A 21,925-nucleotide genomic window follows, 5' to 3' on the forward strand; every position below is an offset into this window, starting at 1 on the left:
AGGAATATGAAGAAAAACCATTGGGTTGAGCGCGCAGACGCCGGCTCCCTCGGCCCCGCCCCTTTCTATGGGCAGAAGCGCGCAAGCCGGCCGCTCATTTGCATACGAGCCGATTCTGGCGCTTATTCCTGGCCTTTTGCCGATCTGCCCATGCGCTCCTCCAAAGAACAACAAACGCAACGAGGAATCTAAAGAAAAGCCTTAGGGGTGCGCGCGCAGACGCCCTCGGCCCCGCCCCTTCCCAACGGCAAGCGCGCGCCCTCCCCTGCCCAGACCTTTCATTCCACCCGAGCCGCTTCTTGTAGTTACAGCTATACTGTTTTGTTGCTTTGCGCATGCGCACGCAAACACGTTTCTCTGCCCCACCAAGCAACTAGATCCCAACGCGGAGAAAAAAAAAAGGACATCGCTTCCATCAAAAAAGGGAAGAAAAGCATTATGGTGCTCTCTTTGAACTCCATCGCCGCCGTGTGTCAAAACATGGGCATCGGGAAGAACGGACAACTTCCTTGGCCCCCACTCAGGTAAAAGACCATTGTGATTTCCCGCGCTTTTGAACTATAACTACAACTCCCAGTAGGCATTGCGCCTTGTCCCCAAGGAGAGCTAATGACTCGGGAGGCAGAGCAGGCTGGGAATTGTAGGCTGGATCTCCTCTGCTATATAATCCAGATTATCAAAGCGGAAAATCCAGATTGTCTGTTTTGAACTGGATTATATGAGTCTACCCTGCCATATAATCCAGCCCAAAGCAGATAATCAGGGTATTATATGGCGGTGTAGATGGGGCCACAGTTTTTTCCTCCCTAAGGGCTCTAAATGTCAAGTGAGATGGAGAGAACGTGTTACATAAACTAATAAACCAGTGGTTCTCGATATGTGGGTCCCCAGGTGTTTTGGCCTACAACTCCCAGAAATCCCAGCAAGTTTACCACCTGTTAGGATTTCTGCGAGTTGAAGACCAAAACATCTGGGGATTCACAGGTTGAGAACCACTGGAATAATATATAAACTGTGACAACTGTCGGTTCAATTTTAGTGAGTAACTTTATAAAAGCTACTTTTTTCTGCTTTGCCTGCATTCAGGTTCCATAATTTCTAGACATTGTACCTTTCGTTTGGCTTACCTCAGCAAAGATCAGTGACCACTGGACTTTGGAAGTGAAACAAAGCGAATTGGCAAATGCTCCAAAGGTTGTTAGCAACAGCAGGCAGTAGCCTGAATCCACCTGTTTTACCACTTAAAATACTGCAAGTTACTTATTCATGATAGTAAGCTCCCACCATCCTACAACAGTGGGAGATGGCACCGAGGATATAACCCAGCCTCCTATTTGTGAGTGACAGCGTTGTGCAGCAATTCACTAAATCAGTGGGACCACTAATACCAAACATACAGCATTGGCTGATAGTATGCTAACAGTTCCCGACTATAAGGACTACCACCTCACCCACTTCATAGGAAATCTGCTACAAAACAGGAGCTTTTTCTAAATTCCAGAGCCAGAGAAGTAGATGGCGAAAACACAAGAACGGCCTGCCTCAGGGAAGCATGCTTGCTCCATCAATGTTTAACATTTACACAGATGACCAGCCACTGCCAGAAGGGACAGACACTCCAAGTGGCCAGATTCTGGTCAAAGGACATTTGTTATAATGCCAAGTTTTTAACATTGTTTGTGTTTCTAAATACATTACAACTGTACCCTCAGTTTTGCTTCTGATACAATAAATACCCCACTTAAACTCATTTAATAAATACAAATTTTTGGCTAGTCTACTTCTTTCCTATTGAAAGAAAAATCTCCAAAATTTCAGGGTGCAACTACACTGTAGATGTAATGCAGTTTGACCCCACTTGAACTGTTATAGCTCAGTACTATGGAATCCTATGAATTGTAGCTTGGTGAGGCACCAGCACTCTTAGGCAGAGAAGGCTGAAGACCTTGTAAAACTACAACTCCCATGATTTCATAGCTCTGAGCCGTGACAGTTAAAGTGGTGTAAAACGATTAATTCTGCAGTGTAGATGCACTCTCGGTTACTGGGCAAAGAAATCTTACCACTATCAAAGTGGGAAATAGATTCTAATGCATACAAACTATCTTATCTGACGTAGATATAGGTGCACCCTCGAAGCAAGGAAAAAGTGAAACAACTTTGGGTTGCTGTGAATTACTACAAAAAGTACAGACCCCAGAGTTCCATAGGATGCAGCCATGGTAATTAAAGTGGAAAATCATTTCTGTCATTGTGTAATGTGGAAATTGCCTACAGTTTTTGCAGAACTACAGCTCCCATCATGACTGGCTTTGATAGGTGAGGCTTTCAGGAGTTAGCATGTAACAACATTTGGAAAGCCACCATAGGTCCTCCATCTCCTCTTATAGAAACAGTGATTGAGCCCAATTCTGTGTATTCATACACTCATGCATAAATAAAAATCTGAATGCTGATGTGTGAATGCAGAAGCCAGTCCATTCCTAGCTGAACTTTGAGCCAAGGTAGGGTTATTAAAAGTGTTCAACACAATAATATGTGAGATTAATTTTCATTGTTTGTTTTTGAATAGGAATGAGTTTAAGTACTTTCAGAAAATGACTATGACACCTACACAAGAAGGTAATAATGATTTTTCCTAGCCCCTTAAAATACAACTAGTAGCAATCTATATAATGCTTTGTATGATGTGTATGATGGTAAAGTTTTTTTCTTTATTTTTTGTTCTAAAAATAAAAGTCAGATGAAAACACCCAAATGGATTTTCAGATTTCACAGTATCTTTAATATATTTCCAAAAATGAAGTTTGTAAGGCTAATGCTGTTGATTATGTCTGGAGGCAACAAGTGTTTTATGTTGTGTATGACTGCAATGTATAAGACAATCATTCTGTGGAGGACCATAGGCCTAAGATAAAGCATTTATATAGTACTTCATATTTTACATTTTCTCAGCGGATCTTTACAACAACACTGCAGTGTTAGCGTTATTTTCATGTTGCAAAAGAAAGTCTGTGTTGTGTGTGTTTCTGACTTACATTGATCCTGAGGTGAACCTATCATGGGTTTTTCTTGACAAAATTTTGTTCAGATGAGATTTGCCGTTGTGTTCCTCTGAGGCTGACTGAGTTCAGTTTGCCCAAGGTACCCATTGGGTTTCCATGACAGAACAGGAATTCAAACCTAGTCTCCAGAGCTATTGTCCAATTCTGAAACCACTGAGCCACACTGGCTCCCAGTTTGACAACTATTTATTTACGATCACCTAAGATCACTTCTGTTAGTGGGTTCATAATGTAGAAAAACCTTTGGCTCATTAATTATTTGCACATTTATATCCCTATTAATATATAGTATTAAAGATCTCATGCGATATCTATAAATTTTCCTTATAAGTACTGATTTTAGTGCTGTTACATCAGAATGTTTTGAGATTATGACAGTTCCTTAAAATAAAAGTTTATGAGAGAATTCTTCTTCCACTAGATGTCACTACTGATCTCCTTTTTTATATATAGGAAAACAGAATGTAGTAATAATGGGGAAGAGGACTTGGTTCTCCATTCCTGAAAAAAATCGCCCTTTAAAAGACAGAATCAATATTATACTCAGCAGGGAAATGAAGTAAGTATACAGTTTTGTGATTTGATTCTATCAAATCAGCTTCAGCTACTTAACTGAACTTGTTCAGCAAGAGCAGTGTTAAATTAATTGGTAGTACATCAACTTCCTAAAATGTAATGTCAGTCATACAAGGAGATCTTTCCTAGAGGGTGCAATTTAGTAGCCGTAATACTAGTGACTCCTCCTTTAACGTCAGTGATAGAATCTGTCAAAATCTCATTTGATTCTTTAGTTCAATGTGTTCCTAAGAATCTTATGCCTTTTTATATTGGTTTTAATCAGTTGGGTGGGAAATGAGGTGAGCAGAGATGATTGCAGTTCACAAAAATGGTGCAATTCTTATGAAAGAAAAATGTATTTTACACATATAGAAATGGCTGTGTCGGTGACTATTTCTGCTGTTCAATTAAAACATAAGAGAAGCTGCACAAAATGTGCATTTCTGTGGAGATGTGATAAAAAAAAAATCAGTGTGGACAACCTACCACATTGGCGGGTTGTCCATGTATGTGTATGTGTATATGTTTGTAATGTGTAATGTGGGTGTTTCACAATTTTAAAATAGAAATCTATTTTAAAAAAGAAAGAAATTAATGTGGATAATTGTTGATAGCACATATGCAAGTGTCTATCACTACTGCCTTATTTCTGAAATTCTAGTAATATCCCAAGGTCTAAAAAGTGAATTGTTCCTGGTTCAGCTAACTGCAAGTATATTTGGATATTAATATGAATATCTGTTTATTCTAGGGAAGTTCCAAAAGGAGCCCATTACCTAGCTAGAAGTCTAGATGAGGCACTAGATCTCCTACAATCGCCAGAATTGGAAAATAAAATAGACTTGGTTTGGATAGTTGGAGGCAGTTCAGTTTATAAGGTAAGATTCAAACACAAAATAGATATTTTGAAATAAAATGATAGAACAGAATAGTGCAGAGTGGTTTATCTTTACATAACATCAATAATTTCAGATCCTTGAATGAAATTGCCAATTTACAACTGTTTTCACAATACTTCAGATAAAACTTATATATATTATTTCACGCAAAGAAGATGGACTTCATAAACCAGATGTGGAACCTCAAATTAGATCTGAAAGGAGAGGGGATGGTCACTTCATGATCCAAATGAAAAAGAATTTCAGGCCAGCATCCTGTTATAGCGATGTCCAAAATACACCTACATATGTCTTTCTTTTGTCCTCAAAGAGTTACATAGCCAGACAGAACTCACCATTTAAATGCTTCAGTCCCTCATCCTCACCTGTGGTTCGTGGAGAACTGGGGCAATTGGAGGACTATCTGTTTATATCCCTAGAGGCAGAATGATTCTGAGACCTCTGAAGGACCTGGCTGAGTTCAGTGCATAATGTGTTTGGCTGCACCTAGCTATGGAAACAGAGCCGGACACTTCTCCTTCCCACTCTAATTTCCAATAATAATATATAATAATAATAATAATAATAATAACTTTATTTTTATACCTGCCCCATCTCCCCGAAGAGACTCGGGGCGGCTTACATGGGGCCTTGCCCGCTACAACAATCAGTATCAAAAACAAAGCAATAACACAATTATCCCAATAAAAACATCAACATCGGTAAAAAAACAATCATTAAATTTCCAAAACTACTGAATGGCCATGGGGAGCAACAGTGGCCTAAGGGAGAGTCCAAGAACTTTAGTGTAGTTTTGCTCGCTGAACTTTTACTCTATATGGGATTTATAATATTATATACAAATATGCAATCCTTATCAGAGTAATAGAGCTCTGTAATAATTTTGGCCTCAATATATTTCCATTTGTTTATTGTATGATACAAACTGATATGAGGCAATTTGAGTATTTATGTAAAAGTAGAATACACATTTGAAAATTATTATTTGGTCAAAAGCAGTGGTGTCAAACTTGTGATCCTCCAGGTGTTTTGGACGTTGGCCCCCAGAATTCCTAGCCATTAGACAAGCTGGCAAAGGTTTGTGGGAGTTGGAGACTAAACATCTGAAGGGCCATAGGGTTGATACCTCTGTGGCACAGTTGCTGTAGAATTGAAATTCTTGTTTCATAAAAATCCATTTTCAACAGTTTTGAAAATGCACACTTCAGTTAATAATTTCAACTCTTCATTTTTTGCCTTGTTCCTCACTTCCAGTTACTTCAAAGATAGTCACACCATTCAGCTTTAGTGCTTTCAGGCATAAATGGTCTTGTTGTTCTGGTTTGTAGGTTGAGGACAAAGTTAGTGCAGTTGTAACAAAATGCAGTTTTTATTATATATAGCACAGACAGTCTTGCTTAAGAAAGTAATCACTGTAAGGAAGATAACTTTATAATGTTTATGCTGTCTATAGCTTTACACACTACTAATAAAGACACTTCATGACAGCTCACAAAGAAAAAGTAAACTGGTTCTTGTATTTGAACTGGCATTACAATTTTAATTAGCAAAAAATGAATAATATTTTATTGTATCATAAATTCAATGTGCTGAACAATATGTATTTCTAAAAGATTACTATTCTACTATGAATAGATATGTGGGCAGGATATTATTTATGGGCACTGAGTATTGCTGGTATTTGAAATGAATCATTTTATTTGATGTAATCCATTTGCAAGTAGGATTTGTTTTTGAAAGCTTTGTGATATTGCTGTGGTGCATACTTTAGTAAAGCTGTAGGATGATATAATTATGGAAATGTCAGGGTCAATGTGGCATAGAGCTTTCCAGTGAAATGCTAGTCTTGTTCAGTATTTTGCGTCTCGCCCAGTCCTAAGAGCTTTACAACACACTGTGGATGAAAATATATAAATTAAAATAAACAGTAGTATTTAATAGCATTTTTTTTTTACAATTTTCTTATTGGTTGGTTTCTAAAGCCAAAAACAAAAAAAATCAATTGGAATTACTTACTTAGGCGATCCCTCGTCGTTCGAGGACGATAGTCTTCCAACCTTGGTATCTTGGGTGTGTGTTCTTAGGTGGCTGAAGAGACCGATTCTTGACCCGCATATTCTCCCGCAGTGAGGACATCGGTTTCCAGGTGGAAGGCGGTCCCGGTCGGGGTTAGCTTGACGCTCCTTCCTCTTGGCACGTTTCTCCCTTAAGCCCTCCGTTCGTGCCTCTTCGAACTCCGCAGCACTGCTGGTCACAGCTGACCTCCAATTAGAGCGCTCAAGGGCCAGGGCTTCCCAGTTCTCAGTGTCTATGCCACAGTTTTTAAGGTTGGCTTTGAGCCCATCTTTAAATCTCTTTTCCTGCCCACCAACATTCCGTTTCCCATTCTTGAGTTCGGAGTAGAGGAGCTGCTTTGGGAGACGGTGATCGGGCATTCGGACAACGTGGCCAGTCCAGCGGAGTTGATGGTGTAGGAGCATCGCTTCAATGCTGGTGGTCTTTGCTTCCTCAAGCACGCTGACATTTGTCCGCCTGTCTTCCCAAGAGATTTGCAGGATTTTCCTGAGGCAACGCTGATGGAAACGCTCCAGGAGTTTGGTGTGACGTCTGTACACAGTCCACGTTTCGCAGGCGTAGAGCAGGGTTGGGAGGACAATGGCTTTATAAACAAGCACCTTGGTCTTTCTACGGATGTCCCGGTCATCAAACACTCTCTGCTTCATACGGAAAAATGCTGCACTCGCAGAGCTCAGGCGGTGTTGTATTTCAGTGTCGATGTTGACTTTTGTGGAGAGGTGGCTGCCAAGGTAGCGGAAATGGTCAACGTTTTCTAATGTTACACCGTTAAACTGTATTCCTGGCTATGCAGAGGGATTAGCTGGTGCCTGTTGGAAGAGCACTTTGGTTTTCTCGATGTTCAGTGAGAGGCCGAGCTTCTCGTATGCTTCTGCGAAGGTGTTTAGAGTGGCTTGTAGGTCTTCTTCTGAATGCGCACAGACTACGTTGTCATCAGCATATTGGAGTTCTATAACAGATTTTGTGGTGACCTTGGTTTTGGCTCTCAGTCTGCTGAGGTTAAATAGCTTGCCATCTGTCCGATAGATGATTTCCACTCCGGTGGGAAGCTTCCCATCAACAAGGTGAAGTATCATAGCGATGAAGATGGAAAATAAGGTGGGGGCAATAACACATCCCTGCTTGACACCTGATTCCACCTTAAATGGGTCACTTTGGGAGCCGTTGCTGTCCAAGACTGTTGCCATCATGTCATCATAGAGGAACCGCAGGATGTTCACAAATTTGTCAGGGCACCCGATTTTTTGGAGGATGGTCCAGAGAGCGCTGTGATTCACTGTGTCGAATGCCTTTGCAAGGTCAATGAATGCCATGTACAGAGGTTGGTTTTGTTCCCTGCATTTTTCTTGGAGCTGTCGAGCAGTGAAGATCATGTCCACTGTTCCTCTGGAGGGACGGAAGCCATTCTGGGATTCTGGGAGGGTGTCTTCTGAGACAGGGAGAAGGCGGTTTGCAAGGATTCTTGCAAGGATTTTCCCGGCCAAGGTTAGAAGGGAGATACCACGATAGTTCCCGCAGTCTGTTCTGTCCCCTTTCTTGAAAAGGGTGATGATGGTGGCATCCTTGAAGTCTGCTGGGATTTTCTTGGTCATCCACACCTTTTCAATGAGCTGGTGGAGTTGTTGTATCAGCTCAGGTCCACCCTCTTTGAAGATTTCAGCAGGAATCCCATCAGTTCCGCTGGCTTTGTTGTTTTTTTGTTGGCTGATGGCATTGCTGACTTCTTCCAAACTAGGCAGTGCTGCAAGCTCATCCCTGTTTTGTTGTTGCGGGATTTGTGAGAGAGTCTCTTCGGCCACAGTGGAGCTGCGATTCAGCAGGTTCTGGTAGTGCTCTTTCCAACGTAGTGCAATTGATGTTTTGTCCTTCAGAATTTTGGATCCATCTGATGAGCGTAGGGGCTGTATGCCATGGTTTCTTGGTCCATAAATGATCTTTGTGGCTTTGAAAAATCACTGAGCGTCATGGGTATCTGCAAGGTGTTGGATTTCTTCAGCCTTCTTTGTCCACCAGATGTTCTTGAGTTCTCTGGTCCTTCTTTGGACCTCAGCTTTTGCAATGGCATAGATCTTTTTCTTGGCAGCACAGTTGGTGTCTCTCTGCCATGTTTGGAAGGCTTTCCTTTTGTTATCAATCAGCTGTTGGATCTCTTTGTCGTTATCATCAAACCAGTCTTGATGTTTCTTAGTTAGGTATCCAATGCTTTCTTCGCAGGCTGTGATGATGGAGGTCTTCAGTTTGTTCCAATGTTCCTCAACATTTTCGGGGTGTTCTGTGGGTAGATTATCTTTGAGTGTTGTTTGGAGAAGGGCTCGTTTGGAGGGCTCCTGAAGGGCTTGGGTGTTCATTTTGCACTTTGTTTTTCTTCCTTGGAGTCTGCGTTTGAGGACGATCTTGATAGCCATCGTGGATCGGATTAACCTGTGGTCTGTCCAGCAGTCATCAGTACCTGTCATGGCTCTTGTGAGAAGCACATCGCGTCGGTCTCTGGCGCGTGTGATAACATAGTCCAAGAGGTGCCAATGCTTTGACCGAAGGTGCTTCCATGATGTCTTGAGCTTGTTTTTCTGGCGGAAGAGCGCGTTGGTGATGACAAGGTTGTGCTCTCCGCATTTGGTGAGAAGCAAGATGCCATTCGAGTTGCTGTTTCCGACCCCGTCTTTTCCTATGATCCCTGGCCACAGGTCAGAGTCCCTTCCGACTCTTGCATTAAAGTCCCCCAGGAGGATGATTTTGTCCTCCTTAGGTGGAGGTGGAATTAATGGAAATATTGTTTGACGGCTTAGGAGTTTTAAAGTTCCCATGCAACCACTTTCCTTTCTACACATAGGAAATTAAAGTGGGCACTGTTGCCCAATAATAAAAATAGCTACTTTGAATAAAGAAGGCTCTAATTTCAATTGAGGGCACATTCCGGATGAGCTGCAAAATTTCTAGCTGGTGCCTGGAGAGCTGCTTTTGATTAGTATTGATAATCTGAAGTAGAGGAAATGTAAGTAGCTAGATAAATATTAATATGGCTACACATACCCTGCTATCCTCCCCAAGTTCCTTTCCCAAAGTTTTGTTAGGAGCTACTCATCACATTATGTCTATTCTCTCTCTTATGCCAATGCTTCTTAGGCTATCTGATGTGGGAGACTGGCATTTTCTTTTCAAATGTGACAGGGACCACTGCCATATTTGTGTCCATTTGTTACAACTGTTTTTTCCTAGAAACAGGGCCAGTAAGCAATGGTTTGTGGATTGGCACTGGTACACAGACTTCACATGGGGCTAAATTTGGTGACATGCACCAATTTAGCCGGCTGGTTGCTATCACATGGCTCCCATGTTGCCATTGCAATGCATGGGGGGAAGCCACATGCGATCACGTTTCCCCCCCCGCCCCCCATCTGATCGTCCTCTGCTGGAGCTAGGCGTGGGCCGCTGGGTTCTTCACGGCCCTCTACAAAGCGGAGCACCTCCAGCAGCCATCTGATGAGGTTGTATGACTCTCAGTTGCCTTGTTTTAAGCTAGCATATGGACTGCCCCAAAAATTATGAGAGTACTTAGAACAGAATATGTAAACACTGATGGTGCAGTTTACATATGTATTCTAGATGTACATTTTGTCCCTCTGGGTAAAACTGGTGTGTTATAACATAGTCTTTCATGAATCAAAGATTGTCAGAAGCAAGGACTAAGGAGATGCTGCAATATTTGGTGATTAAAATGCACCAGTGAAACATGAAAGAAATCTAACAAAAGATTTAATCCACTAGCATACACTTGTAAAAGTGTGTCCTTTAATTCATTTTATATTGTCATGTATAACAACTTACTTTCAAAAAACAACTGTTTCTCCTGCATCCTGAAAATGTCACTACAAACCTTGTGCAATCCTTATGGATTTCATACAGACAAGCAAAATCCATTGCTTTAAATGTTGTGAGTTCAAATCTACAGGAAAGATTGTCTGAGCAGTGGCTCACAAACAGTTCTTGGTGGACAGCATCATCTAAATGCATTTTGATTAATGCACAAACAGTTCTTGGTGGACAGCATCATCTAAATGCATTTTGATTAATGCATTGTGTAAAGCATTACTCATTTGTCAAGAGAACAAGAGAAGATATGTTTAACTTACCAGTGCTTAAATAATAGAAACTGAAGGCTCTTTGCTCCGAGCTCTGGCAGAATATATTCAAAAGAACATATTTTACTCTGTTGAATTTAGCAAGGCTTTCGGCTTTTCCCTCATCATTTTTCATGTCATAATTAAGAATCATATAATTGTATTTAATTGTTGTAACAAATCCCTCCATGTGATCAAATGCCTTTTTAACAATGCTTCGTGACAAAGCAGTTAACACACATCTTGATATAATGCAAAGGCAATTTTTTCTAAGCTTTTAACTGAATAGAGTCTTTTAGCCAGAATGTTGGGGAGTGTGAGGAAAATGACACTATATACAGTAGTTACAGAAAGCAGGAAAAATACAAACATGGGTTGGAAAATACATTTTAAATAGTTTGTATTTATGAAATAACATTTGATAATAAAATTTAATTGGTTTTAATTAAATAAGTTCTTATCAGTAATACCAGTTCTACATTTAGAAGTCTGGAAAAATTAAGTCTCTTAACAGAGCAATTTAGGGTGTTTTCTTGTCCCCTCACTTTTCTTCGTAAATAGGCTACTATTACTACAATAGTACTAGTACTAGTACTACTTTATATGAAGTGCACATGCAAAGAAGCCACAGGTGTGTTTGACCATTCATAGTAGCTATAGCTTTGGTTATGTAAAGGTCCTGAAATCTTAGTTTAATTAAAGTAATTACATGAGACAGTCCAGTGCACATTATGCATTTTCCTCAGGGAACAAAACACACATTTGTGATATAGATATATTATTTCCCAACAATCATTTTTATTGACATGTCAAAATGCATTCTTCCAGTCCTTTTGCAACACTACAGTTTGTGCAAATGGATCTGCATTACCTGAGAAAATGATCCCCTCCTAACAGAAAGGGCAATTGTCCTTTGCAAGAGGAGGTCTGAAGGAGAATGGTTAGCATTTTACCAAGGATGAGACATGGGCTGGGGATTCTGGAGACAGGACATCACTACAGCAGAGATAGACAACCTTTAACGTCAAGCCGTACATACTAAAAATCATTCCCAAAAGATTCCTGTAGTCAGGTGTAAGGCCTTCCAGGATAGGTTGTTCTTTGTGGATGGAGACTTGTATCTTCTGCCATGGTGCAACCTCCCCCTGTCCTGATCTACCAACTTCAGCAGGTATTAACTCTTCTAGTAACTTAGCCAAAAACCAGGCAGAAAAAGCAGGAGAAAGGAGAGGAAGAACTTATCTTTTATTTCTTTTTTGCTAGTCATCCTGAGATTGAAGCATATCTAACTCACTTAGGAATCTTTGCGGGGGACATGGGTGTCTTAAAATCCTCTCTGGAAGGAGTATGCTACCAGACTCCAACAACATACAGATAAAATCTGTATGTTTTCCATTGAACTAGTCATATCTGTACAACAGCCCTATTGTGTTCTGAGGCTCACTCTTTGTACAAACTGGACTTTGTCAATAATCCCATCATGAGCTGTTTAACATAATGATTCACCATATGTTTTTCCCCAACCTCATTTCCGGATGGGCCTTTCCAAATGTCTCCGGCTCCAAACCCTCCAATGACAATTGTTTATTTTTTCCACCACTGAGAAGACTTCATCCACCCCTGACGTCACGAGAATTCCCCATCCAACAAGGACCCGAATTGAAGTCGAGTCAATTTCTGGCCATTCAGAGGAGGTCGCAAGAACTTTGAATGGCTGTCAAAGAAGATAAAACATTTTGCCCTATATTGCTTGGTTATGTCTGATCTTTTTAGAGTGGAGACACTGTATCTGACATCCTTTCAAGCCTGAAAGTCATAAATCTCTGTTCCTTGTGCCTTTACCAGTTTGCGTGTTTTCATCTGGCTGGCAAAGTAGGGGAGGGGGGCACCGAATCTTCAGTCTGCTCCTTGGCAGACAGCTGAGTTTCGGCTTTAGGGATATAGAGCATGGCTTTGGTGGAGACTTCGCTATTCTGGGAACCTTTTTGTTTGAAAGCCACAGTATAAATATTTCTAAGTTATTTTCAGAAATAGCTAATTTAACACACACAATTATAGCTGCCTGATATATGAAAAAAAAGCAAAGGAGATGACTGGGGTAGAGAGAGAGAGAAAAAACAAGAAACAAAGACTGAAGAATGAAGAGAAAAGGGGAAGAAGAAAAGGAATCCAAAAGCAGTGATATACAGGAGGGAATTTAGGGAATCTAGCCCATACAAAGTATGTGCTTACAGTTTTAAAAGATAATATTAAAATGAAACATAAATGCAAAATGATGCTTTGACAAAATCTAGATTTAGCAATTGCATTTTATTCATTCAAACAAACATGTTGATTTTATAATCCATTGGAAAAATTATAAAATGGAGGGGGAAGAAAGGTTAGAGGATGACTCACTGATGGAATCACATAAACCTTCGTCTTCTGTTTTTTAATTAAACTCTAGTCTTCTCTTTTAAGTGCCTTCTAGAAGTGTTCCCTGGCTCTTTAGAAGTGTTTGCTAAGATAGAAGTGGGAGTATTTGAATTGCTCTCAAGAAGAGATGTGGGAGAACGGATTTATAAAGGAAAGAATAATTTCTTCAGCACACTAAAGCTATTGCTGAGCAACAGATTGTGGGTCATGTTTTAAAAATAAAATTAAGAAGGTTAAAGTAGAAATTTTCATCTTACGGTAGTACACAAGTCCTATGTGAAAGTTTTGGCTAAACATTGCCTGCTGGTCTGTTTGAATCAAGTATGTGGGACTCACTATAGGGTTCTCTCTTTTTCCTCATTATATTAGGCTGCAGGTGCTTAGCAAAAAAGGATTTTTCTCTTCAATAGTAAAGAGATTAATTCTAGCACAAACCTTAGATATTTGTTAGTGCTTTCTTGTCCTTGAATTTTTTTTACATAATCAACAGAATGATCCTTTCTGAAAATTACCATATATACACGGTCTGGATTTTAAATAAATACTAGATATTTTATTTCATCTTAACCTTTTTTCTTTTTTGTCAGTTTGTAGTGCTCTTTGAAAATTGATATTCGAACCTGGTAGAAACCTATATTTACAGCTGAATTTGTAATAAAACTAAGGATTCAGTCACTCAATAAACCATGTATGTTAAAATCTTTTTAACAATATATAAATTATATACGGTTGGAAGTCAGTATGAAACTCTGTTCCTTTATTGTTGGAATCCCAAAAAAGAATCATCAATTTTCATTTATGCCAAGCTGAACAATAAACACATTCTTAGTTAGCTTTCAATATAGAAGATAGCATCTCTTTTCAAAATAGCTACCTTGCTGAACTTTTTATCTATGGATCTAGTTCTCATAAAGTGTCTCTTATTTAGATCTTCAATGTGCGTAGGTATGAATTCACAGAGAACAACAATGCAAGATACAAAGAGTGCCATGAATGACCCTGCTGTTTTTTCTTTGTGAATAGGAGAGTGTTTAGGAACATCATGTTCTCATAGGAAATAAGAATGCCTGTACAAGTTTTTTATCCTTCCAAGCTATGTCCAGCATCAGTTACAATCCCATTTCTATAAGTTACTATCATATAACATGTGAAACTATGTTGTTATTATTGTTGTCATTTGTAAAGGAATGGGCCTTGCCAGGCCAGTGTGTAGCAAAAGTTCTAGGCCCTGCGAGAAAAGGCCCGATCCAAGCTAAAGGAGGAAGGAACAGCCCGCTCCTTATATGGTAGTGGCGCCTGATTGGTGAGGGAGTTAGAGAGTGTTGCCTAGCTACAGAAGATAGAGGGCGCCAGGGAGAGGGAGGGAAGCAGAGAGAGGAGTCTGAGGGGAAAAAATGAAGTGTTTGGAGCTCGGAGAAAAGAACCTCTGTGGGGGTGGGGGATTGAAACAGCCTTCGGGAGAGAAGTGCTACATTTTTAGAGAGCCTCTAAGGGACAGAGGGCTTATATTTAGGAGCCTCCGGAAGGGTGGACTGAAGGGTTTTGAAAAGCCCGATTAGTTCTCCTGTGAGTGAACATAGTTCTGTGGAAGACAAGTGAAGGAACCATTTTCTCTTAAGGAAAGAGCTTGATAATCTTCTGAAACCATTATGTGTCTGAACCTCTCCTAATATCTGAGCAACCTTCTTGTTCTAGATCAGGGGTCCCCAAACTAAGGCCCGGGGGCTGGATGCGGCCCTCCAAGGTCATTGACCCGCTCCCTGTCCTAAACTTTAGAATTAGGGTTGACCTAAGTCTACCTGGTCTTTGGAGGTCTCTTTGCTTATCTATGATCTTATGAGATCATTTAGATGGTCTTTGAAAATCTCTTTGCTTAGTTACGGCCTTATGAGACCATCTAGATGGCTTTTGGAGGTCACTTTCCTTACCTTTGGTCTTAGGAAACCATCTAGATGGTCTTTGAGGTCCCTTTCCTTATCTACCCTGTTTCCCCTAAAATAAGACATCCCCAAAAAATAAGACCTAGTAGAGGTTTTGCTGAATTGCTAAATGTAAGGCCTCCCCCGAAAGTAAGACCTAGCAAAGTTTTGTTTGGAAGCATGCCCGCTGAACAGAACACCAGAGCATGCAGGATCGGTAAATGTACATACCATAGAATATTGTACGTGAAAATAATGGTAGTAACAAGGAATTATTGATAAGATTCACAGTTTGTCTGGTTATGCTGGTTTGTGATGACAACTACTGTACAGTATATAATAAATGTTCATATTTTTGTTCAACAACAAATGTGAATTCTTCTTCATGGAAAAATTAGACATCCCCTGAAAATAAGACCTAGTGCATATTTGGGAGCAAAAATTGATATAAGACACTGTCTTATTTTTGGGGAAACACGGTATGGTCTTCTGGTGGCCTGATAAGATCATCTAGATGGCCTTTGAGGGTCCCTTTCCTTAACTATGGTCTTATGAGATCACCTAGATCAGGGGTCCCCAAACTAAGACACATGGCCCTGGCCTCTGTCCTAAACTTTAGACTTAGGGTTGACCTAACTCTGAAATGACTTAAAGGCACACAACAACAACAATCCTGATTTTGGACTATTTCATCACAGTCCATCCCGCCAACAGTCTGAGGGACCATGAACCAGCCCTCCACTTAAAAAGTTTGAGGACCCCTGTTCTAGATCAAATAAACTTCACAAATTCTATTTATATTTCACCATAAGAATTCAGTGTTTCTTTCTGTGCATCAGTATAGGAATCACTCGTTAAGTTGGAATTTCCCTTCATTTTTGAGTGGCTCTGTGAACTGACTCCGGTAGTTGGTGGGCCAGTGGGACAGGGAAGAGTGAATGGTGTGGTTGTACACCAATACAATTAGATTGGTAGCAGCAAAGTTAAATTGTGATGTAACCAGCTGTCGGTGGTTGGGATCGACTGTTGTATTATTACTATTATTATTACAGTAGAATCTCGCTTATCCAACGTAAATGGGCCAGCAGAATGTTGGATAAGCGAATATGTTGGATAATAAGGAGAGATTAAGGAAAAGTCTATTAAACATTAAATTAGGTTATGATTTTACAAATTAAGCACCAAAACATCATGTTATACAACAAATTTGACAGAAAAAGTAGTTCAATACACAGTAATGCTATGTAGTAATTACTGTATTTACAAATTTAGCACCAAATATCATGATATATTGAAAACATTGACTACAAAAATGCGTTGGATAATCCAGAACGTTGGATAAGGGAGTGTTGGATAAGTGAGACTCTACTGTATTTATACTCACTTTATCTCTCCCTAAGGAGACTCAAAGTGGCTATGTTCGGTTGCACCATATGCCACAACACGTGGACCTTCAATAACAGACATACAGAATAGAAAAACTGGAACTCTTCAGAAGCCGTAGCCATGCCCATTTAGAAGGAAACCCCAATACTAGATTGCATCCTACTAATGATTTTTGAAGAAGTGGTATTGCTTTGCCTGAAATTATAAATCACTATTAATTAGACTTCTGGTACTTATACAGTCTTGCTAAGAGACAGATCTTCCATCAGCTTTTGCTCATAGGAATGACCTACAACGATATTATATATCACAGTCTGTTCCAGTCTTGTTGAACCACAAGACCCCCTCCCCAAAAGTTTGTGAACAAAGAGAAGACTTCAAGCAAGATATAATTTTTTCTTTATTTTTAAACATTTTCCGTGGTTTCAAAGTTTTGCAGTGTCAACGCCCCTGGAGGTTCCAGTAAAACCCAGCAGCAGCTGTACCCCAAACTCTTATCAAATTGTGTATGTGAAACATATTATCTTTTTTCTCACCTAGATGAGCTTAAGCTATTTACCTGTTTGTGCTGGGGGCTGCCATTCCCACAGAAGGAAAGGCTGAACAAATATGAATGCATTAGTCTTCTGAATGGGCAGCCGAGTCCCTGGTTATTTGAGATTGTCACCCTTTATCTTTTGGGTCTTGCACCTTTGTCTCCATGGAACTGAACACTTGTTAATCAACGATTCATCTGCATATCCATGTCACCATTTTCCCCGGTTTCCCTGGAGGTATCTCTGCAGTAGTGAACCCTTAAACTGTTAAACTATCAGCTGTTCTTCTTCTCACCACGAGGATTTCCTCCTGTCAATGATGTCAGGGGAACCTCTGGGCAATCCCTGCGTGGATCCTAGCCAGTCTTACTTTTCAGCTAATCAGAGAGAGGCACGTGAAGTCTGAATAGTTGTCAGAACTGCATAAAATGTATTGTATTTTTCTTTGAATTTGTGCTTGTACCTTTTGAAGCGTGCTGCTTGTCATTGCATCCCTTTTGGCCAAACTGCAATAAATCCCTGTAGCTTAGCCTTCAGTCTGGAGTGTGTGTTCTCGGTCCTGGCTGATCTGGTTTAGCGGAAGCTCACTGAGCCCAGGCCTTCTTAACCACAGTCCTAGCTGAAATCTCTACATCAGGAGTGGACAACTTTGGTAGGTCCAGTGGCAGTGTTTCTGTCGCTGTGCTCCTCAAAGATCACATCCACTCCTCCCTAAAAAAAACTATAAGTGATCATAAGCACACTTGTCATTGTGTCGTATTTTTAAACAATTATTCCCCGTATTGTAATCCACAAATAATGTATACATCCTGAAATCTTTCCCAAATCATTTACAAATATCTTTCTGTGTGAAATCATTTTTGTTTTTATACGTGTTCACCTTTTATTGCTGTCTGCATTGTAAATTTGACATGACATTACAAACAGTACAGAGCAGAAAAAAATAATAAATAGCATCATTTTGCTCCTCTTAATATGAAAGTATGTAGAGCTTGTTTTTACTTAGCCAAAAAAAATTCAATGAAGATATCTTCTTTTTCCTGGAAGGTCTTCAAATTTGAGGGAGTTAAAAGTCATGTTCTTAGCAACTGCTGTTAAATTATTGGATTAGATTTACACGGAAAGACTTTTTGTCAAAACAATAGCAACAGAATGTTGGATGAATCATCTTCAGAAGATTAAGTTTTCAGAGAGAGAAAAAGAGTGAGAAAAATGTAAGTCTATATATTGGAAACAAACTAAAAGCAATCCTTGTTTTCCACATCTACAAATGAAAGAGACTACTCTGATCTATATATGCATCGATCCTGGATTGCTTCTAATGCATATGGCATATTATTAACATTTTTAAGCTATTGTCACATTGCAAATTAAGCTGCTTCTTTATACTGGTAAATATGCTGCTATTTTTAATAGCATATTCTCCTGTAGTAGAAAGAGAGCAGCCTGTAGTGGGTTGTTCTTCCCAGTCCCTACAACAGGCAACATTCCTTTGACCAGTGAGAAAAGGGGACTGCCTCCTGCTCTTCTATGAGAGGGCAATCCCATAATTTAATGTCTGCCTCTACTCCTCACAGATGCAGAAGAAAGCTCTCTTTTCTCCAATGCTCAAGACCAACACATCTTTATCCCTGCAATTTGGTTCTTTTTTTCTGCAATTCAGTTATCTTCTTTTCACCATCCTTCAATCCCATCTACAAAAAAAATATTTCTATCTCCTCAGCTCCCTCAATCCAATCTTCCCTCACAACTCATTTTTCATGAAGATTTGAGACTATGGAGATGGAAGGAAGCAGTCCAGGTGTGTTGGGAAACCCCACGTCCCTTCCTTTAACCCAGGACAACCTAGGAAGCATTACCAGTGGAAGCAAGCCATGCCACAGAAGAGGGAGGGCACTGCCAATCCCACTTTTGCCCTGGTGATGAGTGATCAGGGGCCTGGATTCTCCCATCTGCCCTCCCAACACAGTGAGCCTCTCCACTATGGAAGAATTTACCACATAGATCCAGAGCTTCATGGGATGGAATTGCAAGCCATCCACTCTGTTCAGTGACTTGTATGCTGGATCAAAAACTACAATAAACAATTCAGAGGAAGAGATGATGACAACAGAAATGGATGAACAATAGATCTACTTCAAGCACAAGATACAGAATCCACCTTTGAATCCACTCGGTTCCATAAAGTTTCTCATCTGGAAAGCCATTTCCCTTATAGGCATTACCTTGGCCCACAGTCTCAGAGGTTGGGTCCCTCTTCTCCAAGGCTAGAATTATGCGGTGCCCTTCAACACATAGTCCTGTTGATTCAACAATCTTCCTTCATACCCAAAGTGAATTCCATGTCACAGAAACTAAAACTTCCCTCCTTATGTCTCAACACATTGAAGCTGCTAGAGGAGGAATGGCACAGACATGACATATGATTCTTAGGTTTCTTTGGCTTTCAAGATCTTTTAATACTCTTAACATTAAGATTTTTGAAATTACTAATGTTGAAATGAACATTTTAGTGTTTCTTTCTACAAATGTTTGATATTATTATTTTGCTGTTAACATTCTCAAGATCTGTAAAAATTACCTATTTAAAAAACCATAATATTTGATATTAATTAACTCGTTACAAAATCAGGTATTCATTCTTTTCTGTTGATCTTTTGAAGGCAGCAATGGACAAGCCAATTCATCATCGACTCTTTGTTACAAGAATCTTACATGACTTTGAAAGTGATACATTTTTTCCAGAAATTGATTTAGAAAAATATAAGCTGATACCTAGGTAAGTATTCCACAAATTGTTATTTATTTTTTACATACTCTCTTTCTTCCAGCAATTAGTTCAAGGCTGGATAGAAAACTATCTTGCTGCAATGAGACATCCTCCACTCCCAGGGGAGTAGTGAATGCAGTAAGTTCGCTCTACCCACTTATATGAGCTAGCAAGAGCTCCTATCCAGTACACATATAATCGTTTCCATCTCTCCAAGGATCATATCCACATCCCCAGGTTGGACAAACCGAAATGTTTTTGATAACAAAACAAGCACCAACCAAGGTTATATCTGCTGAACCTATATCAACCACAGCATCCATGTCAGAGTGCAATCAAGGCATAGGAGTAAATGACTTCTGTTTGTCACCCTCCAGATGTCTCCTAATGACTTAGATGGTTCTAACAGTGGGGTTGCAACTCATGAGACAAATCCAATTAAGTTATTAGGTGCACCATTCTGATTTGGTTTGGCAAAATTTTTCATTTATTAAACTAAACAATGTAGTTAAGCACTGATTGCTGTCTTGAATGCAACAATGAGACCATTTCCTTGTCAGGAGCAGGAAAGAAGTTTCATAGGAAAATTCCAGTTTATACTTTTTAAAGAGGTCCTCTTCCATGATGGCTAGGGATCCAGGAAATCATTCCCTCATTTGACCTACTGTTATTCAGATTATGTCGTCAGGCATCTCCCTGCCTAAAAGCCTGCTTGAAAGTCATATTTATCAAGCATAGCACGTAACTGTAAAGACTAGGTAATAATATAGGAACATTTGGCCATCAAAATGTTATTAATAAATCTAAAATGAAAATATTTCATCACCAATTTTTGTAGTCCCCTCACATCTGAGCAGAATGTAGTGGGGGTGTTTAGCCATGGCTTCATAATAACAGCAGTGGTATTACCTCAATTTTAATACAAATGAAATCAGTTTCACAAGTGTAAACACTGAAAAAAAATGTATTTGTAATAAAAAGGAAACCCAAGAAAAGTATGTTATTTTAGTTTGCTCAGTTTAATCAAATATAAAATATATCTGAAAATTATCATTATATACATAATTGAAATTGTAAAGGTGTATATTTAATGACATCACATTAAATATGTTTTATTCATGTCGTCTCTCTCACTTTTTCTCTAGCTATGCAGGGGTCCCCACTGATATTCAGGAGGAGAATGGCATTCGCTACAGATTTGAAGTTTATGAAAAGAACATCTAGATTTGTTTGATTTATCATCTTTTGCCTCAACATCACTGTCTTATGCAAAGTTACATAGCAGTAAACCATGCTGAAGCCCATGAAATTAATTTCCATACAATACGCATAGGCTCAGGCTGTAACCAAGCATCTCTCAATGCCCTTCCCATCTCTACATCTTTCCTTCTTTTTTCTCTGTTTCCAAGACCTGTTGATGTGGAGACTTCGACCCAAGTAGCACAATATGGCACAGAAACGGCAATGTACAAATTCTCTAGAGTTTTGCATACTTTTGCTGAAAATTGCATTCCATGTTTTATCTGAGAGAATAAATAGTTTATAAATGTCAAACTCTAGCACTTCATTTGCTGTTTCTAAGAATACTTCACGATTTGCCCTTTTTGTATGCCTCTTCTTTGTTATAGCTGAGATAGCATTTTTTAAAAATAGCAGGGAATCTTTGGCTACAATAGCAACCTTTCTTTCCAAAAGTATGAGACTAGTTATGGGGGAAGAGTTGTCAACAAGCTGAGAGTGAAGCAAAATGGGTAATCACATTCCACAGAACAAATGTGGTGTCAACTGTCTGCATTTCACTCCTGAATCCTCCAAAGTTCACCATCATCACCCCAAAAATCAATTATGCAACTTTTGGAGCAACTATCACACAAAAGTCAAAATGTCCCTGACCCAACCAGAAATGCGCCCATGTACCCGCCCACATGGCGCAGCATGTTAAAGCGCTGAACTGCGGAACTTGCGGATCAGGTCACAGGTTCGAATCCAGGGAGCGGAGTGAGCCCCTACTGTTAGCCCCAGCTTCTGCCAACCTAGCAGTTCAAAGATATGCAAATGTGAGTAGATCCATAGGTACCACTCCCGCTGGAAGGTAACGGTGCTCCATGGAGTCATGGAGCAACTCTACATGACCTTAGAGTTGTCTACGGACAATGCCACCTCTTTGGCTTAGAAATGGAGAT

The 21,925-nt window shown here is 39.8% G+C and overlaps 2 protein-coding genes across 2 annotated transcripts in view; one reads left to right on the top strand and one right to left on the bottom strand.

Annotated features, from left to right (window-relative positions):
- Nucleotides 1-295: 295 nt before the first annotated feature.
- dhfr (dihydrofolate reductase) lies at nt 296-21,296 on the top strand. Its single transcript, XM_003216272.4, has 6 exons — nt 296-524; nt 2,573-2,622; nt 3,519-3,624; nt 4,375-4,501; nt 19,636-19,751; nt 20,888-21,296. The coding sequence occupies exons 1-6, from the start codon at nt 439-441 to the stop codon at nt 20,964-20,966; spliced, it is 564 nt and encodes a 187-aa protein (XP_003216320.1). The 5' UTR covers nt 296-438; the 3' UTR covers nt 20,967-21,296.
- Nucleotides 16,819-21,925, bottom strand: part of fam151b (family with sequence similarity 151 member B) — a 57,736-nt gene continuing 52,629 nt past the window's right edge. The window contains exon 7 of the transcript XR_010003557.1: nt 16,819-17,693. The gene's annotated coding sequence lies outside the window, so the exon portion shown is untranslated. The remainder of the gene's footprint in view (nt 17,694-21,925) is intronic.

This window comes from Anolis carolinensis, chromosome 2, assembly GCF_035594765.1.
Source record: "Anolis carolinensis isolate JA03-04 chromosome 2, rAnoCar3.1.pri, whole genome shotgun sequence".
Classification (NCBI taxonomy): Eukaryota; Metazoa; Chordata; class Lepidosauria; order Squamata; family Dactyloidae; genus Anolis; species Anolis carolinensis.

Bases quoted from the DNA above. Each gene is read 5' to 3' on its own strand.
- dhfr (XM_003216272.4), top strand. From the start codon at position 439: ATGGTGCTCTCTTTGAACTCCATCGCCGCCGTGTGTCAAAACATGGGC. The intron at 525-2,572 runs GTAAAAGACCAT...GTTTTTGAATAG, and splicing joins CTTCCTTGGCCCCCACTCAG to GAATGAGTTTAAGTACTTTC. The intron at 3,625-4,374 runs GTAAGTATACAG...TGTTTATTCTAG, and splicing joins ATACTCAGCAGGGAAATGAA to GGAAGTTCCAAAAGGAGCCC.